The sequence below is a fragment of the Borostomias antarcticus genome (genome assembly GCF_949987555.1).
Source record: "Borostomias antarcticus genome assembly, chromosome: 8".
Taxonomy (NCBI): domain Eukaryota; kingdom Metazoa; phylum Chordata; class Actinopteri; order Stomiiformes; family Stomiidae; genus Borostomias; species Borostomias antarcticus.
Window position 1 is genome coordinate 15,809,361 of NC_140241.1, and position 20,775 is coordinate 15,830,135.

The 20,775-nt window shown below is 44.7% G+C and overlaps 1 protein-coding gene across 1 annotated transcript in view; it reads right to left on the reverse strand.

Annotated features, from left to right (window-relative positions):
- thsd7ab (thrombospondin, type I, domain containing 7Ab) overlaps window positions 1-20,775 on the reverse strand; it is a gene marked incomplete at both ends in the record, with an annotated part of 328,169 nt that overhangs the window by 4,121 nt on the left and 303,273 nt on the right. The window contains 8 exons of the mRNA XM_084442488.1: window positions 788-919; window positions 6,404-6,577; window positions 8,215-8,371; window positions 8,760-8,905; window positions 12,519-12,630; window positions 16,218-16,333; window positions 18,964-19,105; window positions 20,043-20,196. Coding sequence (XP_084298614.1) covers window positions 788-919; window positions 6,404-6,577; window positions 8,215-8,371; window positions 8,760-8,905; window positions 12,519-12,630; window positions 16,218-16,333; window positions 18,964-19,105; window positions 20,043-20,196 — 1,133 coding nt within the window. The remainder of the gene's footprint in view (window positions 1-787; window positions 920-6,403; window positions 6,578-8,214; window positions 8,372-8,759; window positions 8,906-12,518; window positions 12,631-16,217; window positions 16,334-18,963; window positions 19,106-20,042; window positions 20,197-20,775) is intronic.

Sequence of the window (20,775 nt, forward strand, 5' to 3'; positions counted from 1 at the left end):
AGAGGAAGATCTGTTTTATTGTTCAAATTTAAGCCTGATATAATGATATAGTGGGCAGTGGCTATTTTCAGTGCAAACTACAATGGAGAAGTAAGACACCTCCTTCCCTCCACTAGTCTGGGGGGCCACCTTGGGCAAGTGGTAGTACCCTCTTAGCCCCCCTACCTGGGGTTACAGGAAACAAACCTCGATGGCAGCGCGATGACAACAGTGTAGGAGTATAGGACATGACGGCGTGCTACTGACCACCAAACAGTTGTGGGACACTCTGCCTCAGGTTGGAATGTTAGATCTGATAAGAGATGCTCAGAGACACTCTGTGCTCCCCCATCCCTGGCGACAGGCCTGCCGCATTCCACATCCACAGACACACACAGTGAGACAAAGGAGTGAACCTATTTGCCTGGTTTCTTTAATAAAGTGAAAACTGCTCCATCTCCACCAAGTGAATAAGCCCGGTGAACCAAGTTATTGTGTGTTGCACTGTATTTGTAATGCAACTGTACTGTGTGTTATAAATAACTGCTCCCATGCTGCTAAGTCTACCATAGCCAAGTTTGGTTAAAATCATGACTCAGGTGATTAGGCATGTTGTGGAATTGTCATATCATGTTGAAACCATAACCGGGATATTTGATGATTCCAGAGAAAGTACAGAATGTGAGCTCTGTTTTACGATGCTAACAGGGGCCAAGTGACCAATCGCCTGTCTACGCCCACAGGTCACACCTCACTCTCTGCTCCTTAAAAGCGATCAGACAGGAAACTCTCTCTCTTGTTTTCACACTCTCGTGATTTCTCTTGTAACCCTCAACTGCCAGGGTCCGTGTTTCTCCAATTAACACGTGACCCAGGATCCAAGCTTTGTGCCGGTTGATAAGATCAGCCTGTATCCACACTGGACTGCTACCTAAGATCTCTGAGTCGACACAGGGGCTTAGGAAAATACTCTTCAACGATCCACCTCTGGCGAGAGCAGAGGTTTTGAATGAGATAGTTGCAACTTGTGAACTCTGAAACTGAACTTTGAACTCTGCGAACATCAACTTCGCACAGCAACGCTACTATCACTGTTCCAGCGGGAGCGCAGGCGCGCTGCCCCCTTCATCAAACCGAGCAACCATCAGTCACGTGCCTCCTCCATCTTCGAGCCAGACAACACCGCCCAGACAACGCATCAGTGTAAGGTTGACATCCATGCATTCTCTTTGATGTGGGGTGATGCCAAAGTGTTGTGTAAGCTTAGAAGATTTAGGATAGGGTGTGATAATCTCTGACATCATTCTTTTCATTTCTGCTGTGTTTTCATATTGCCACATGTGTCTGTCCATCTATTATTGAATTGTGTTATAATATTATTTTGATAATTGATTAGTATAATTTCAATAAATATTATTAACTTTTGACCACGTCCGAGCGTCATCACATTATCTTAGGTCACTTGATTGAGTCAAGAACTCCTCCTGCAGACTGATTGATAGACTATTGATAAAGGTTATCTTGTTTCCCTGTCCAAAACAGGGTGGTGCCCCATACGAGTTGACTTAATGCCTTAAATCCATTTTCCTTCATATTTGTGATAACCGCGGTATAATCATAAATTATACCGGTCATAGTCATAGCTCTAACCCTAGAACACGCTACATATGTTGGTTCCCCGTTGCGAGGCTCAAACTAAATCTAAGATTAATGTTAACACCCCAGATTGTTGATCAAAAGCGCTAAAATGCTTTGTGTGCATGCTGAAAACTCGACAGCATTTGTCCCAGTAGATCGGTCGCATCCCCTCCCCACTCAGTGATAGTAGCCCAAGTTGTTTTGAGACATGATTATCAGTATGTAGTATTTGGTGATCATTTGTATGGCAGAGATTTGAGACGAGCAATAATCGTGATAAGTTTGTACCCACATCAGTTGTGAACCGTTGTGGAAAGTGTATTGCATATTACAGTATTGTAAGAGAGCAGAAGAGCGCTCCGTCTCGTTTGTTGTGGTGCTTATTAGCGAGCATTGAACTGCTCAACAGTCAGGCCTTAAATCGACTCTCAAGTTGTTTTGAGACATGATTATCAGTATGTAGTATTTGGTGATCATTTGTATGGCAGAGATCTGAGACGAGCTATAATCGTGATAAGTTTGTACCCACATCAGTTGTGAACCGTTGTGGAAAGTGTATTGCATATTACAGTATTGTAAGAGAGCAGAAGAGAGCTCCGTCTCGTTTGTTGTGGTGCTTATTAGCGAGTATTGAACTGCTCAACAGTCAGGCCTTAAATCGACTCTCCGTTCCAAAGCTAGCTTAGCTACCTAGCATTTGTTAGGAGTTTGGGACCAGAAACAGCCAAAGGAGCAGTTTGACAAAATTTGCTTTCTCATCCGGGCAGAGCAAGCGCTCCCCCCTACCAGTCCCTTTGTACTTGTGCGCGCGAGACTGATCTCCGCCCACGAAAGACGCACTCTTCTCCCCGAACATAGTGCGTGATGTCACAGTTGTGTGACAGAATAACCATATTAGCCTAAGTAAAGGTAGCTAATCAGCAGTTGTTCTCGGTAACGCAGTTTCCTTCAGAGTCCCACGCTTACATGACAATTACCAGATTGTCTTAACTGCATGCGCATGTACTTAGCCTCTGTATATTCTCGTTTATTGGTGAATTCAAAGCTGAGATTGTTTCACTAACAGAGATAACCTTCGCTGGCCCAGGCTAGCTGATAACCATTTCCCAGCACACTTGTAGCTGCTAGCTACCATCTCCCCCCGGTTAGCACCCCTGCTAACGCACTAGGCCTGAGCTAGCAGTTAGCTTAGCAACTACTGCTAGCCTCCGGCCAAGCCATAGCCACCACTAACCGCTTGCTAACGCATTAGGCCCGATCTAGCAGTTAGCTTAGTGATAACTGCTAGCCTCCGGCCAAGCTATAGCCACCGCTGACCGCTTGCTAATGCACTAGCCCCCAAGCTAACAGTTAGCTTAACAACTACAGCTGGCCGCTAGTGTAATGGATTTTAACTGATCTAGTCAAAAAAGGATTTATCAAGATTCGCTCAAAAGGTTAAGTCTGGTTTATTGAGAAAACATACGAGCGCAAGGACGTCCTGGACAACGCAACATGAGTGGTTCATCCAAAGAAGTGAAGCCTCCTGATCTTGCGCTGCCTTATATTCAAGCAAAACACAGGTACGGCGCTTCCAGGATGTGATTGGCTAATCCATTGTACGTCATATGAAATGGCAGGCGTGGCCGAGAATACAGACATGTGACATGGGAAAAGGCAGCAATTTCTTGGAGACAAAGGGACAAAGGATGGTTATTCTGGTGTAGACAGATTTCTAGGTGTATGGCCTCCTGGAGGCCATCCTGTAGGTTAGCACAGCTATGTGAACGGTTGGACAAAAGTGTAAGGTGTTTGGAATAGAAAGGTCTTGAGGCCAGTTGTAAATTCTATGACACTAGCTAGACCCTAGCCGCCACTAACCACTTGTTAGCTTATCCGCTAGCCCCTCGGCTAGACCCTAGTCTCAAACTAGTAATTAGCTTAGCTATCCCTGCTAGCCTCTAACCAAGCAATACCCACCGCTAACAGCTTGCTAATGAATAGCTAGCCTCCTGCTAACTAGAGCCACTACTAGTAAACAATAGCTTTCAGCTAACGCTAAGCCACCCGCGTCCAGGGCCTCACCCACATAGGCAGAGCCAGAGCTCCCCCTTGTGACCGAAGCCAACACTACATCCCTTTTGAACATTATTGACTTGAATCACAGACCAACGGCGACTTCTAATTCAAACTTTTATGACTTTGACTTTTATACTGAATCGCTGCGCTACGCGTGCAGTTTCCCACATAATTAGGGGTAGGATAAGTAGGCTACATCCTCTCCCCCTTTCTGTAAAGCGCACATTGTGTTGCCTTTGTAGGCTATATGAAACAAGCTATAATGATTTAATTGATCTGACTAATAATCAGTTATTGCAGTGGTATTCTGCTCGATTCCTTTATATCACCACAACTGACAGATCCCAGAACAGTAACGTTTCAGTGTTCAACTGGCTTTTATGGACACCTACTAAGATTCGAGGATATGACCTGTTAGGTAGCGTGTATCTTTATAATGTTTGGGGGTAGTGTGACATCTTATGCTTCTTATATTAAGGACTTTGTAAATGCCTGTACACTTCCTGGTGTCGAGGTAACTATGGTTACAAACAACAAATGTGTGGGAGTTGGGGCCGCGGCCTGTCAATCATTTCTGACTGACACGCCCTATTTGACACGCCCACAAAACGAGGTGAGCATGGAGAGGGGGAAATTTGGGCATATTAAAAGGAGTTTTATAGTACTTAAAAATGACTGAATAACAAAATTGATATTCTGTTCTATGTCACCTAAAGATAACTGGCATGTGTCACGTTCAACCACTTTATTCCGCCTTTAAAGGCGAATGCTCTTTTTCAACAACCTGGACCTTATTTATGCCATATTATAAGATGTTTGACTCACCGAGATAATTTTGGTGTAATTCAGAGGCCTGTAGAAGAAATTTAAAATCCAGCGCGAGCCAAGTATATCCATGTAATGGCAGCGGACGGGGCACCAAGAATGCAGCTTTCAAAAAATGTATTTTCTGTCGCTAAACGGTTGTTTTCATCAATCTATTTTTATGAATCGCTAGTTGTGCTTCCGTGCTGGAGCAAGTGGGGAATCTTTATTTCGTTTCTAAAGATGTTTCTAAAGATGTTTCTAAAGATGTTTCTAAAGATCATATTACAGAGGCATGAAAACCACAACAAGCCCTCACTCTATGGAAGCACAACTAGCGATTCATAAAAATAGATTGATGAAAACAACCGTTTCGCGGCAGAAAACATTGTTTTAGAAACTGCATTCTCGGTGCCCCGTCCGCCGCCATTACATAGATATACTTGGCTCGCGCTGGATTTAAAATTTCTTCTACAGGCTTCCGAATTACACCAAAGTTATCTCGGTGAGTCAAACGTCTTTGTATTCAAAAATATTCAAATATTCAAAAAAGGGGACCAGTGGGTGTGTGCCAATTACAGAGGCATCACATTACTCAGCCTCCCAGGGAAAGTGTATTCTAAGGTGCTGGAATGGAGGATCCGGCCGATAGTCGAACCTCAGATTGAGGAGGAAAAATGCGGATTTCGTCCTGGTCGTGGAACCAACCAGCTCTTCACTCTTGGAAGGATCTTGGAGGGGGCTTGGGAGTTTGCCCAACCTGTCTACATGTGTTTTGTGGATTTGGAGAAGGCTTATGACCGGGTCCCTCGAGAGGTCTTGTGGAGGGTTATGCGGGAGTATGGGGTGAGGGGGTCCCTACTTAGGGCCATCCAATCGCTGTACACCCAGAGCGAGAGCTGTGTCTGTGTCCTCGGCAATAAGTCATTTTCCTTTCCAGTCGGGGTTGGCCTCCGGCCTGCGACCTCCATCTCTCTCTGGATCGTTCGTAACTGAGTGTGAAGCGGCTGGGATGAGAATCAGCACCTCTAAATCTGAGCCCATGGTTCTCAGCAGGAGATGAAGAAATGAGTCCTTACCCCAAGTGAAGGAGTTCAAGTATCTGGGGGTCTTGTTCACGAGTGAAGGAACCATGGACAGAGACTTTGGCCAGATAATCGGAGCAGCTGGTGCGGTTCTGCAGTCGCTTTACCGCACTGTTGTGACGAAAAGAGAGCTGAGCCAAAAGTCAAAGCTCTCGATCTACCGGTCTATCTTTGTCCCCACCCTCACCTATGGTCATGAAGGATGGGTCATGGCCGGAAGAACGAGATCACGGATACAAGCGGCCGAAATGAGTTTTCTCCGGAGAGTGGCTGGGGTCTCCCTGAGAGATCGGGTGAGAAGTTCAGTCATCCGGGAGAGACTCGGAGTAGAGCCGCTGCTCCTTTGCGTCGAAAGGAGCCAGTTGAGGTGGTTTTGGCATCTAGTGAGGATTCCTCCTGGGCGCCTCCCTAGGGAGGTGTTCCAGGCGTGTCCGGCTGGGAGGAGGCTGCGGGGTAGACCCAGGACCAGGTGGCAGGACTACATCTCCGCACTGGCCTGTGATCGGCTAAAGATTCCCCAGGCAGAGCTGGTTGACCCCTGCTGGAACTGCTGCCTCCACGACCCGACTCCGGATAAGTGGGTGGGTGGATGGATGGATGGATGGATAATGAATCCCTTTCTGGAAACATTCTGGGACCTGGCCACAGGGTAAACGACTATAATAATTCTGCCCTCAGTTACAGTCTGTCCCCAATAGTTTGTTATGATGAGCTTGTTATGATCAGTTTGTTCTGATCAGTTGGTTCTGATCAGTTTGTTATGATCAGCTTGTTATGATTAGTTTGTTATGTTCAGTTTGTTATAAACAGTTTAGCACAGCCAGCGCCAGTGGTCTCACCAGAGCAGGGCCGGGATTGCCAGTCCTGGTCCGGACACAGCAGCAGGTTCTCTGGTTCCTGGGCCATGACGGCTCGCGAGCGCACCTGCACCGAGCCGAAGTCCAGCCCAGCGCCCTTCACACACACGCTGACACACGGGCCCCAGGATGACCACTCCATCAGGTAGCACTCACCTGGGGAGGAGTGGACACACACATGCTCACTCTGAGAAAAACAAGGACAAATTACTTTATATTATATATACAGTAGGATCCCACTCATCCGAACTTCAGAGATCCGAACCTCCCGGTCTACCGGACAGACAAAAATTTTTTTTTTTTTTTTAGCCTGCTATCTGGTTACTGGTGGGATTTTCATTACAGTACTGTATCCTACTGTGAATAAAAACAGAACTGTATGTTGCCTGTAGGCTGTAGCCTACTGTCACGTTTCATTTCTTTGTTACTCTAATGTCGAGCATAAAACGCAAACGAGTCTGCTGCGCGAGAGCTGCATTCCTTGGTAGCCAGAAAGCGTGTCAGCAACCTGAAGCAGAGGAGCAACGAGTCATTTTTCGTTCCCAGTTAATGGACTTCAGGAACACAGACGTGTTGTGGGCATGTGGATTAGCCTACTAGATCTACTGTATTTGTTAAATAATAGCCTACAGCCTAGGCCACGTTAGCCTACATCGGTTGTTTTAGAGACTTTCTTTTAGGCTACAATAGCCTAAGACACGACAACTTGTCTGTCATTTCATTTATTTATTTATTGATTATCATTTGCTCTAATTGTTCTAATGTTGGGTTGTTTTTAGGCTATACCATTTTGTTCTGCGAATACAGTAGCCTATCGATGCAGCGTACGCCTCATTTGAGAATAAAGTACTGTATTTGATCAAAGCACGCACTCAAGTGGACATTCGTTTATTTGTATTATAGGCTACTGTAGGTCTATTATAGGCTAGGATATATGAGTTTAGTTGGCTATTTGATTGCAATTTTGATTCATTTTCACAAGGGTATTTATTGGTATATTATGAGTCTATATGAAACAAGTATACCACTTTTTGAATTTGGTGCATTTTAACATAAGTTTCAGTCATCCGGACATTTCAGAGATACGAACGACCTTCGGTCCCGTTGGGTTCGGATAAGTGGGGTCCTACTGTATGTATATATATATATATATATATATATATATATATATATATATTAAAGGAGTAGTAAAGGGAATGTTTTTGAAAGATTTTTCAAGGTGCTCATCCACATCCATTGTATGACCAAAACGGTGGTAGAGCAATTATCAGACTTCTCAAAAGTGCTAGTTTTGTCAACGTTTTGATCTGAACCATTGTATATGATCATAAGTAACCTTAAAACAGGGCTAAACATGCATTTTCCCTTTACTACTCCTTTAAGGTTAAATTATGTAAAGTTAAATACTTTTTAAAAATGTAAAAACGGTAAAGCCCTGCTTGAGGTGATAATGATGGGCTTTTTGTGGAGTGACGTGGAGGTACTGTAGATGTGTCATACTGGGCAGTCTGGGACAGGTGTGTTGGGTCAGTTACCTGGACAGGGGAGAGTCTGGGACAGGTGTGTTGGGTCAGTTACCTGGACAGGGGAGAGTCTGGGACAGGTGTATTGGGTCAGTTACCTGGACAGGGGAGGGTCTGGGAGAGGTGTGTGTGGTCAGTTACCTGGACAGGGGAGAGTCTGGGGCAGGTGTGTGTGGTCAGTTACCTGGACAGGGGAGAGTCTGGGGCAGGTGTGTGTGGTCAGTTACCTGGACATGGGAGAGTCTGGGGCAGGTGTGTGTGGTCAGTTACCTGGACAGGGGAGAGTGCACGTCTCCCTCAGGGTGATCTGTGGGTCTCCGTCGACGGCTACCTTCAGCCCGCTGCACAGCTCCTCCTCCACCGCGCTGCCCTCCCCCACGCCGCACGTCAGGTTCCTGACCCGCACGCCCTCCCCACACGCCACCTTCTGGACACACATGGACAGCACACGCTAGAGCTAGGGTCAGGGGTTACTGGGCTAGGGTCAGGGGTCGTCAGTGGAATACACTAGTCTAGGTGCTTGTGGGTAATTATAGGATGGGTTGAGACAGACAGAGAAAGAGAACAATTGAGCTCAGTAAGAAACTTGAGTGAAAGACCAGACTAAGGCCGGATTCATAGTCGACGCAAACTACATAAGCGCAAGCAACGCAAGCTTCGCAAGGCCACGCAAGATCTCGTTGCGTCCTTGCGTGTGTCATGCCGAAAACACAGAACGCACAAAGCTCTCGAGTCATGTTGGAGCTTGCGTTCACAACGTAGCTTGCGTTGTTTGCGTCGACTATGAATCAGGCCTTAGGAGTGCGTTGCTGCACCTCCACTCTGCAGGCGGACCAGGGGCTGTAGCGCCAGCGGTAGCAGGGTCTGACGGTACAGGGCTTCCACTGCTCCATCTGGCGGGGGCAGGGTCGCCCCTCCCCCTGGGACGCCTGCACCACTGCTCGCCTCCGCCACATCTTCCCTGCAGCACACACATACACACACACACACACGCACGCATGCACACATACACACAGACACAGGATGTGAGGTCATCAGCAAGGGACACACTCTGATACAACACCCTGTTAATATACATTTTGCAGTTTCCCCCCAGGGATCAATAAAGTACCTACAGGTACTACTGCTACTATCAGCACCACATACAGTAACAGGCTACTGTAGGTTCATTCTTTAACTTGTTAGTATGAGTCTTTGTCAGTGTTGTGGCTCTGGCGTCCGTAAACTGTAGTTCTGTTTTGTTTTAGCGATCAACACTTGTCTTATAATGGTGATTTTTTACAACGTGAAAACGAAAGCAGCTCAGAGTGAATTTAAGGCCTGTCACATCCACCAGCCAGCACTATGGGGCAGGAGAGGGGGAGGGGAGGGGTGAGTGAGTGAGTGAGTGAGTGAGTGAGTGAGTGAGTGAGTGAGTGAGTGAGTGAGTGAGTGAGTGAGTGAGTGAGTGAGTGAGTGAGTGAGTGAGTGAGTGAGTGAGTGAGTGACACCAGAATAGTCACCGCTGTTAAGTCGGGATGCTTAACTTTAGAGCATCTCTCTACAGTCATACAGTCTCTCTCACAAACTCAATGACGCATCTGACCTCATCTTGTGGTGAGTCATCTTGTGTGATTATGTCACAGGTCATATCAGAGTGGAAAAACAACAGAATATACACTGTGTGTGTGTGTGTGTGTGTGTGTGTGTGTGTGTGTGTGTGTGTGTGTGTGTGTGTGCGCTATGGGGTGTGATTAGTGCCAGCACACCATACTGAAACGCTTGACTTGCGCCTACTTAAGAAGACGCGATGACATCAAACGTCTAAACGCACGTGTATAATTTCCATTGACAAACAATGGAGAGACAGACGTCTCATAGCTGTAACGTACCTGTCACGCAGACGCTGTGCACATGTTGTTTACACGTATTGCGCATCGTGTGCGTGACGGCAACACTACAGGTTAGATGCGCCTCACATATGCGACACCAACACTACACATGACAGTTTGGTAAAATCATAGATGTACGTACGTACGACCGTCTTGTAATGTGTGCAGAAATTGCATAGCGACGTGTCAAACGTGCCAGTGCCTTGCTAGCACAGCAGACGTGTTAGCAGCCGCACGTGTAAGGTCAGTTGCCCTTAAATCATAGCTGGTTCTAATCTCGTCCTTGCCCATTGGTAATGCATTCTCAATAAATGGAATTCGCACATGTTAAGCAACTTGTTTTTAATAAAGCCTAATATCTGAATGACTCTTTCTTAGCAATTTAAAACAAATGTTCAGATACACGTGTTTCTTGTCAATAGAGGGCTATCTATTTCTAAATAAAATAAATCAAATGTAGGTAAATTACCAGATGTCGTTTTGAAGCCAAATTTTATTCAAACATTGGTCCACAAAAAAACACATATAGAATAATGTAAAACTGCAAATAAAAATAAATCGAAATAAACAACAGGCCTACAGGTCTTTCTTTGGGGAGGAGGACTATGCCGTCAACTCAAGATGAGCTGGAGCGAGCGAAGACACACTTCTGTGGTGGCGCGGGAAGGCCCAACGCTTCCCCAGACTGTAGGCTACCAGGTTGCAAATCGCTACCACTGTTTCAACTAATTTGTAACATTCAAAGCAATCACCTGATATTATAGAAATTATTAAATCAGTTGTGTAGTGTTCAGCTCAAATGAAACCATTTTGCAGTATCAATGCATTCATTTTTTTGCCTATAGGCCAGCCTACACCAGGCTGAACACTTTCAAATGTAGCCTACAATTCGTTTTTTTGCACAATAGGCCTATTATTTCGATTTATTTTTATTTGCACTGTTTATATACATTATTCGTGATTCATCAATGGAAAGCATGATTGAAAATATTGCTCGTGTTTCCTCCCTCACAGAAAAAGACTGTCTCATTCTCTCTGTCTCTCAGAGCGGGTCTCCTGGCGCGAGTGGCTATGTTGCGCAATACCTGCTTTGTGTTGCGCAATACCTGCTCCGAGAGCGAGTGAGACAGATCTCTTCTGATATTTAGGAATAGCGGAATTAATAATGATTAAGTTGAGTCTTACAAGCCTAACATTTGGTAACGAACTATAGCAATACATGTGCTTCATTGTTTTTGATTTAGGTGATTGTCATCATTTTGCACATAATTATAACACATACATTATGCTACAAATATAAATCACCCGCCTGCGACATCTGCTGACAGAAAAGAGCACTGCAGTCTAGACAAATGGCCGAAATGTAAACATGTGATAAAAACGCTGATATCTAGGAAAAGTAATGAAAGGAGGGTCCTTGAATTTGATCGAGTGCAAACAATTATCATTTTGATTCACTTGTGTTCAAATTACCACCACTCGCATTCTCTGCGCTACGATCGGATTGTTGCTGACGAATGACGACGACAATATTCTCGGCACCAACAACGATCGTAGCGCAGAGAATGTGAGCCGGAGAATAGCCAGTCTGCGCGCTGGCCTGTGCGCATGCGTGCTGGAGCAAGTGGGGAAAGGCGTGTAAAGATCATATTACAGAGGCTAAAGACCCCGTATTTGAAAACCGAAACAATGCCTCGCGTTGAGGAATCTCAACTGTCGATTCATCCAATCTGATTGATGAAAACAACCGTTTAGCGGCCGAAAATAGATTTTGAGAAACTGCCTTCTCGGTGCCCCGATCACCGTCATTACATGGATATACTGGCTCGCGCTGGATTTTAAATTTCTTCTACAGGCCTCCGAACTACACAAAAGTGATCTCGGTGAGTCAAACTTCTTATAATATGTCGTAAATAAGGTCCAGGTTGTCAAAAACGAGCATTGCCCTTTAAGGCTGGCATGCCATGGTTTGACTCCTAAAACTGAAGCACATCTAGCATAATATTTTACAATGAAAAGCAAGATCAATTTAGAGGCTACACAGGACGCATAATTACGCACAGCTGGGATTGATAATCATTAGGCTATGGAGCCCATCCTAGTTGATTGTAGGCTAATTAGTGTAGCCTACACTCACAATCCCTTTTGCGCCATAGCCTACTGTATGTCAAAATACAAAATACATTCTTATACTATTATAGCCTACGTGTTTTGGTGCTGATCCTCAGCACCCCTATGCTACAGCTAGTTGATGATGCGCGCTCTTATTTGAAAATGTAGCGATAGTGGAGATAAAACGACACATATCTAGGAAAAGTTATGCAAGGAGGGTCCTGGAATTTGATTGAGTGCAATAAATATTCTTAATTTTTATTCAATATGGACAAATGAGCCCCGCTCGCAGCTTCTAGTGCCCGCTGACTTAACACGAGCGTGCAAACGTTACATGCATGTGCGCAAAAATGGCACGGCACTTTTGACACGTCACCCTCTGAGAATGCGAGCAACTCGTAACGCGTGCGTATATGCACGCCTATTAATCAGCTCGCCAAAGTACCTTTATACACGCAATGCAGGCGACGAAAGCACTGAGTGTTTGTTACGCTGGCACGAATCACACCCCATAGTGAGCGCGCGTGTGCGTATGTGTGTGTGTGTGTGTCTCTGTGACTGTATGAATATACAGGTGCCTGGTTTTTGTACCTTCCAGTCCGCAAGTCTGTGAACACTCCGACCAGGGCGACCAATCAGACAGCCGACAGTTGAAAGGGCACTCCACCACACAGGAAGTGTTAAGCTGCCACTTCCTGTCCAGCTGCAGGGAGAGGGATCTCATCATTCACTCAAACAGCAGAGTCCTGCTGGTTCCATCAACCCTGCTCACGGGATGCTTCAGTCTGAGCCTGGATAATACAATTCTCAGGAGCCTTTGCTCTGGAACAGGACATGACGGGTATCCGGTAGGCCGGCTGGAAGCTCATTATGGGCACAGAAAAGCTGATGTGCTTCTGAATTATTCAGCCAGGACAGCAGGTCATGGGGGGTTAAAGGTCAGTCAGGACAGCAGGTCATGGGGGGTTAAAGGTCAGTCAGGACAGCAGGTCATGGGGGGTTAAGCGTCAGTTGTGTGTGGTTCAGTCTGAGGATGAATATGAACAGGATAATTAACAGCTATTAGAGCTGGTATTGTCAGAAACACTAGTATCCCTTTATGATCTGCCCCATTACAAGCCAGCAGTTATAAGGAATTTTAATCTGATGCAGATCTCCGTAAGACTGTAAGACAGAGCCTTCAACTTGCTGTCTTGACCCCATCCCTACAACAACAACAAAATGTTCTTAATAGTCTCCAAATCTGTTCTTAAAGCCATTGACATCCCTTAAGACTGGAATATTCCCCTCTAAAAGTCATTAACATCCCTTGAGACTGGAATATTCCCCAACACATTTAACACTGCTGTTGTGAAACTGCTGTTGAAGAAACCAAATTTAGACCACAGAGTGCTAAGTAATTACAGGCCTATAGGGCTAAGCAATCACAGACCTATATCCAACTTACTCTTCATGAGCAAGATACTTGAAAAAAGCTGTTTTCTTTTAACTAAACAACTTTTTAAATGAAAACAGTATTCTAAAAAGCCTCCAGCCATGTTTTAAATCTAATCATTGTACACAGACTGCTCTAACTAAAATAGTCAATTATCTTAGACTCAGTACTGAGGTAAAAGGTCTCAGTTCTAAGGGTTAGGGTTCTTATACTTAAGCAATTGACCACGAGAGGCAGTGGGTTACACAGGATTTTACAACAGCTACGGGGCGTTGTTAGGCCCAACGCGATAGCAGAGGTCAATTGCTTTTCGAAAACAGTTACTACATATCTATATTCACAAAAAAACACACAATAGTAACATTCAATCATTTATTTACTGATCATTCTTATCATTTTAATATTTATATAATCTTCCGCTATAGGCTATAGTTCTGAATGAAATGGTTGCCAGATAGGTGAGATAGGCTATCTCACCTATTTGGGTTGGCCTTGTTCACATAAGCCATAAGGCATAATTCGGGTGGTTCACGTTTATTTGAACATTTCCAGCTATGTTGCAGTTATTAAAACAGTTCTCCAGAGCACTCGTTTTTGCTGGTAGGGTTGTGGAAGTGTTGGAGTTGGACTGATGAGTGCGTTTTTGTAATAGGATATGAAAAAGGCGAGGATGCTGCGAGTTGTTGCTATGCAAAGCATAGTAGCCTACCGCTTGATCTTATCAATAGCCTCGTCAATGAGATTGATGGCGCATTAATACTAATTGTTATGTGGTTGCAGCCGTGGGTTACAGAGTATTTTACAACGGATGCTAGCCAATCAGAATCAAGTATCCAAACTCTCCGTTGTAGGTTTAGATTTGAGTGCTGCATTTGACACAATTGACCACAGCATTCTAATCAGTCATCTAGAAAGCTGGGTTGGTCTGTTTCGACCTTGCAGAGAGACAATTTTATATTAGTCCTGGAAATGAGAAATATTACATATCTTTTTGGTGCTGCACAATGAAGCTGTCTTGGCCCCCTTTTCATTAGCTCATACAGTATATGCTACCGCTAGGTAGTATAATCAGAGAGCCAAATGTTAATTTTCGTAGCTATGCTGATGATACACAAATATATTTCTGATGTAACTGTAAATGCCTTATGCTCCTTGACTACCTGTCTGACTAGAATTAATCAATGGATCAGATTCAAGATTCCTTTTATTTGTCACATGTAATGTACGGTGTACAGTCACAGTGAAATGTTGCTGATGGCTCCAAGATTATGCTACAGATAAACTTTAAAACTCAATTTCCAAATTCCAAATGTAAGTTATTTACTATTTACAAAAATGACAGCAATAGCAATACTTTTAAAAATGAAAACAGGTACTTTTAGTTGGCCCTGAAACCAAAAGAGATGCTCTTTCTAATAGGCTAGGACATTTAGGACTAGTCTAGTTGTAACTTAAAACTGTTTTAAATTTTAAATCCCGTATAAACAAGGTGATTAAGACAGCTTTCCTCAACCTATGAAATATTTCCAAGGTATGCCCGTTTTCAAATCAACAGGATGCTGAGAAGCTCATTCATGCTTTTGTCTCAAGTGGACTGGACTACTGCAATGCTCTTTTTACTGGTCTTCCAAAAAACCTTTGAGAAATGATAGCTAATGCAGAACTCTGCCTCTAGACCAGTGGTTCTTAACCTTGTTTGAGGTACAGAACCCCACCAGTTTCATATGCGCATTCACCGAACCCTTAATTGGAAAAATAATTTTTCCAAGATTTTCCAGAAGATTTTTTCAAATTCAAAACATAGGTATATATTTTACTGGTGCACAAAATGAACCGTGCATCAACATCACTGTGTTCAAAGAACAAAACCATCAAAACATGATTTTCACACAAAAACAAAAACATAATAATGAATATTTATTGCAAATCAGTGTGACTTCTGCTGTTGCCTTTCAGAGACCAGTTCAGAAAGTCGACTACTGAGCGCACCAAATTCCCTGCAGCACAGATAGGCCAAGCGATGTAGCGTGATCACCTGCAGCCAATGATGGCCAAGCGGGGCGTGTCATCACAAATCATATGAGTCGGGTGTGTGTCTTGAACTCCGCCGAACCCCTGAGACTGACTCACCGAACCCCTGGGGTTCGATCGAACCCAGGTTAAGAACCACTGCTCTAGACTTTTAACAAAAACCAGGAAGAGAGCATATTACTCCTGTTTTAGCCACTGGCATCCTGTATCTTTTAGAATTGATTTTAAGTTTTTCTGGTATACAAAACTCTTTACAATCTAGTACCCTCCTACATCCCTGATTCCTTGTCTCTCTCTGTTTCTTCATGAGCCCTTAGGTCCTCTATAGCAGCTCTTTTAAACATTCCAAAAGTCCCCCAAAATAAAACTGGGGAAGCTGCATTCATCCACTACACTCCTAAACTGTGGAACACTGTACTGTACCAACAAATATTACAGGTGGGCTCAGTAGACATTTTTACATGGCAACTGAAAACATAGCTTTTTAATCTTGCTAATATTTAGCAATACACTTAAAAATTTAAAATATTCATTTTATCAATTTTTTTAAACTATTTTTCTTTAAATTGTTTTATTCTTTTACTTATTGATCTTCCCTGTTTTATGTCCCTTGGATTGTGTGGCTTAATCTTGTTTTTACTGTGGCTTATTTTATTACATGGTTTATTTATTATTATTTTTGTGTTGTTTGTTTTGTGTGTGAGCTGCAGTCTCTGTATGAAATGTCCTATACAAATAAAAATGTATTATTATTATTATTATTAATATTAATAACAGAAATTGCAACTGACGCAAGACAGAGAGAATGCTGACTGGTGGCTCACCTCCTCGCAGAATTTGAGGTCGACAGACTTGCCATCGCCACGGATACAGTCGAGCATCCTGGTCCTGATGCCGGGCCCGCACACGGCGCCGGGGCTCAGCTGACAGGTGCTCCAGTCTGGACCAGAAGAGAGAAGAACCCAACCATCCAAATGACCTCCAGACAAACGGAACTGGCACTGGTGCGTAAGTACAGGACGGGATTCCTTTTCAAGTCAAACCTATTTTTCGTTCCGATTCAAGGGGAATCGGAACGAAATTGATACAATGTTGCAACTATCCTTAGTTCCAGTTTGTGTTCACACGGCAGAATACCCAATCGAGACAGATCAATTCTGAACACTCCTCCAACACGCTTCGCTTGCAGACAACCTTCTGATTGGTCAGAATAGAGGGCCTCGCGGGGTGTTTATTTTCAATAGAAGAATAGAAGGCTATACATTCGTCATGGGTAGGTTATGGTACTTTCGGGTGTACATACTGTACAGTACAATACAGAGTTGTTGTAACAGGGGCAGGAACCTATGTGCGGGAACCTATGTGCGGTTTCGGTAGGAACATAATATGTGACGGACGCGGATCTATTTTCGAATGGCGAATAAAACCTACATAAGTATAAGTGCGTATTTCCAGTGTGCAGAAATCTAGACAGGAGACGTACGCAATGTTAGCTCTTATACTTTTGATGATGACATTCTGTTCGGCCAGTGTTGTGTGTTGCGACAGTAGTGAGTCCTCATGTACGGCAATGTTTGCGATAGTGTAGGAGTTGGTTTCCGGCTAGCTTTCGTTTTGAGGGCCAGATGCTTTCAGACCACAACTGAATCGTAAGGGAGAACGCTTGAATTGAGACGAGACAACCCTCTCCAGGTGGGCTCGACGCGGTTGGTTTGTTGCGGAACCGGTCGCAATTTCTATGTTCACACATGCCAAAATGAATCGTAATACGAGGGAAACGCGGAATAAACCCGCTGGTGTGAAAACACCCTTAATTTGAGTGACTGGTGTATTTCAATTTTTTTATCATCTCAAATTCAGACATAAAAAGTTGATGCCTTTGACAAGAAAAGCGTCCTGAGATTGTGTCCGAGGTTCCTGTAATGATCCAGCGAGACCTGCCTGAGGCCACCTGACATCTGCTCTGCATAGCTGAACTAGGATGAATGACAGCAGGGGTTCAAAGTTCAAGAGCCCTCTGGTACAGGAGCAGATGCAGAGGATCTAGAGAGATGGATGCTTTACAGGAATTATTTAAGAAACATCAAAGGAGTAGTAAAGGGAAAATGCATGTTTAGTCCTGTTTTAAGGTTACTTATGATCATACAATGACTCAATCAATCCATTGACTTGTATTGACGCCACCGTTGTAGATGTGTAGATCAATCCACAGAGGGGATTCAGGAAGCGGAACTACTTACGGTAGCTATTGTTATTGTTTATGTTGCTAGGCTACCTAGTTTGCGGAAGTTTACACACGAATGTGCTGTGACTAAATCGTTCTATGCTAAATATTTTTTAAAAAGCCTTTCCAGATGAACTAGAATCGGGCAAATTATATGTCAGAACGCCAACTAACACCTCGGTGAGTTTCTTGTCTTTAAAATCGAGAGAAAGATCATTTTAATGATTTTTCAAGGTGCCCACCAACATCCATTATATGACCAAAACGGTGGTAGAGCAATTATCAGACTTTCTCAAAAGTGCTAGTTTTGTCAACGTTTTGATCTGAACCATTGAATATGATCATAAGTAACCTTAAAACAGGGCTAAACATGCATTTTCCCTTTATTACTCCTTTAATGCCAAGAGTCAAAGAATGGCTAGCAGCACCTTGACTGTGCTGTTATTGAGCCAGTACAGGATATTGAACACAGTGCAGGACCCCAGCCCTCAAAAGTCTATAAGTCTCAAAAGTATATGATTCTGATCCAGAGGACTTGGTCCCTGAGCCCCTAGATAAACACATCTCTAGTTTCAGTCCTGTCACCGGGGGCTCAGGGAGCCTCAAACGCCCCTTCTGGCAGAGATGAGTGGCTGTTTATAGCTGCAGCAGGTTGTTTGAGAGCTTGGCTCTGTTGCGCCTCCACTCAACCGCCAGACAGCTTTTTGGCACTCTGGGGAGTGGAAAAGGGAGATTACAGAGAGAAAGAGAGGGAGAGAGAGAGAGAGAGTGGGAGAGAGAGAGACAGAGAGAGAGACAGAGAGAGAGAGAGAGAGAGAAAAGATGGTACCCATCAACATGAAAAAGTGTCTCTCCAGTAATGATCTCTGTTCATATTTCATGTGCAGATGCCCTGGAAGGCTGGTGTGCCTCTGGGAATCCATCCAGACACTCCAATGACAGACAAAGGGAGAAAAAGGGAGACTGGAAAAAAACCTCTGCTGATCTCAATGTGGATGTGCACAGCGGATAGATACGAGAGATAAGATACAGTACAGCGACAAGAAACCTACTGTGACCTTCTGCTGAATGTTTATGCAGTTTAATTGGAGTACGCGGTATTAGACTGCATAGTCCACTACACTGCAACACATACAGGAGGGCACTATTTAATATATGCATGCATATGCAATGCCAGTAGTTTCAGAGAGCTGGTCCTAGTCAGCATTCAGGGTCAGCAAAGTTGGCAGACCTACTTATTCCCAGCCACATGTAAAGATGTGACAAAGCATCTGAACAAGGTTCTGTAGACAGACACAGTCGTGGTTCACAGCATAACTGTCTGTACTGTGTCAGGTGCTGTTTACCGGTGATGTTGTAGAAGTAGTTGAAGCAGTTTGAGTTCAGGTTGCAGGGCTCCTTGTCCGTGGTGTCTGGACACGGTCTCCCGGCCACGGCAGCGCGGATGGGATACGCCGTCCGAACCCGCGTGTGGTTCCTGGTGCAGGGCTGACATGGGAGAGACCGTTCCTCTTCAGTGAGGCGGGAGTTATAAAAATACAGAGCTGCTAGACATTCTCTATAACGCGTAAAGGATTAGAAAATTAGAGCAATGGATAAGAATGGAATTGCTTGATAATTCATTCCTCTAAATAAGATGATTTCTGTAGTTTGTGTTATGCCATCTCCTTATGGAGGACTCTTCCCTATCACAAAACTCCTTTGTCACAGAATTCCCAGGACATTACATTCTCTTGAATTCTCGGCTGAAGTAACAGCGAGGAGGCCTTCATGCGCACAGGGTCTGTTCTGACACGTCTCTACAGTCACTGGTCACAGTGGGAGGTTGGGGAGGGGGGGGGGACGGCCCCGACAATAACTTCTTTGCTGCCACAATTAATAAAACATGGGGAGACCAGGAGCCCCCTAGGCGCCATGGCTTCCCATGCTGTGAAAGATTCACAATCTATTCCTACAGCGTTAAGACATCTCCCTCATGTGACGCCTCTGAGAGAAGAAGATCTTATCACCCAATCACAGAAGAAGATCTCATCACCCAATCACAGCTGGCCTCCGCAGATCCTTTAGTTGATGTCGTTCTATCAGTCGCTCTCCACAGGACCTGGATCCAAATACTATTTGACATATTTCAGTCACACTGTCTCTGTCTAATTGTGTTTGTCTGGCATGGAACCAATGGCTGTTCCCCAAAATGCTAAGCCCACACCCCCAGACTCAGGCTGGATCCTGCCAGGTGGTTCTCAGCCGGCCCAGGGTCAGGGGTTCCCAGGGTCAGGGGTTACCAGGGTCAGGGGTTCCCAGGGTCAGGGGTTACCAGGATCAGGGTTTACCAGGGTCAGGGGTTACCAGGGTAAGAGGTTACCAGATTCAGAGGTTACCAGGGTCAGGGTTACCAGGATCAGGGGTTACCAGGATCAGGGGTTACCAGGCTGCAGCGGCTCCAGGTGGTCCAGTCGGATAGGACACAGTCCTCGGGGCAGGGCAGCCGGCTCTCCCGCGCGCCCAGGGGCATCTCCTCCGGGTCACACAGGTAGTCGTCCACTGGGTCCGCCGGGCCGTCCACCGTGTTCAGCATGCACCTGGGGGATTGGTCAAGGAACACTTTGAAGTCGACCTTATATGGTCAGAGAGGTGGGTATGCAAACGAGCGGTGGCTGAGCTGCAGCTGAACGAGCCAGAGAGACGATGGACCAAACACAGGATTCTGTTTAAAAGTCGAACATATTGATACTTCTCATCCATACAACACTCACTGCTTTCACAAACAATCATTCATGAATACGTAAAAAAAAAAAACACGTTCCAATGACACTTTTGTCCAGAGGAAGACTGGCCCTCATGTACAGATGTGGGAACATAAGAATGTAACTTGACCCGCGGTATTCTAACAGGCGCTTTACGGCATTCCGCACCACCGCTCGCCTGCCCATAGGGGCGCAGTAATACCACTCATTGACCCATTGCTGTAGCTCATCTCGCACATTAGATGAGCCTACCGTTCTCAAACTCCTTGTTCTCTGTCTGGTTGTAATTTAATTATTACGAACAAAGCCTATCTATTTATAGTTTCTATCTCTGTAACTGTTGCCGGGTCTATATCTGTTAACTGTCGGGACAAGTAGAAGTTTAATACATTAGGCTGTGTTCTCATATGGAAC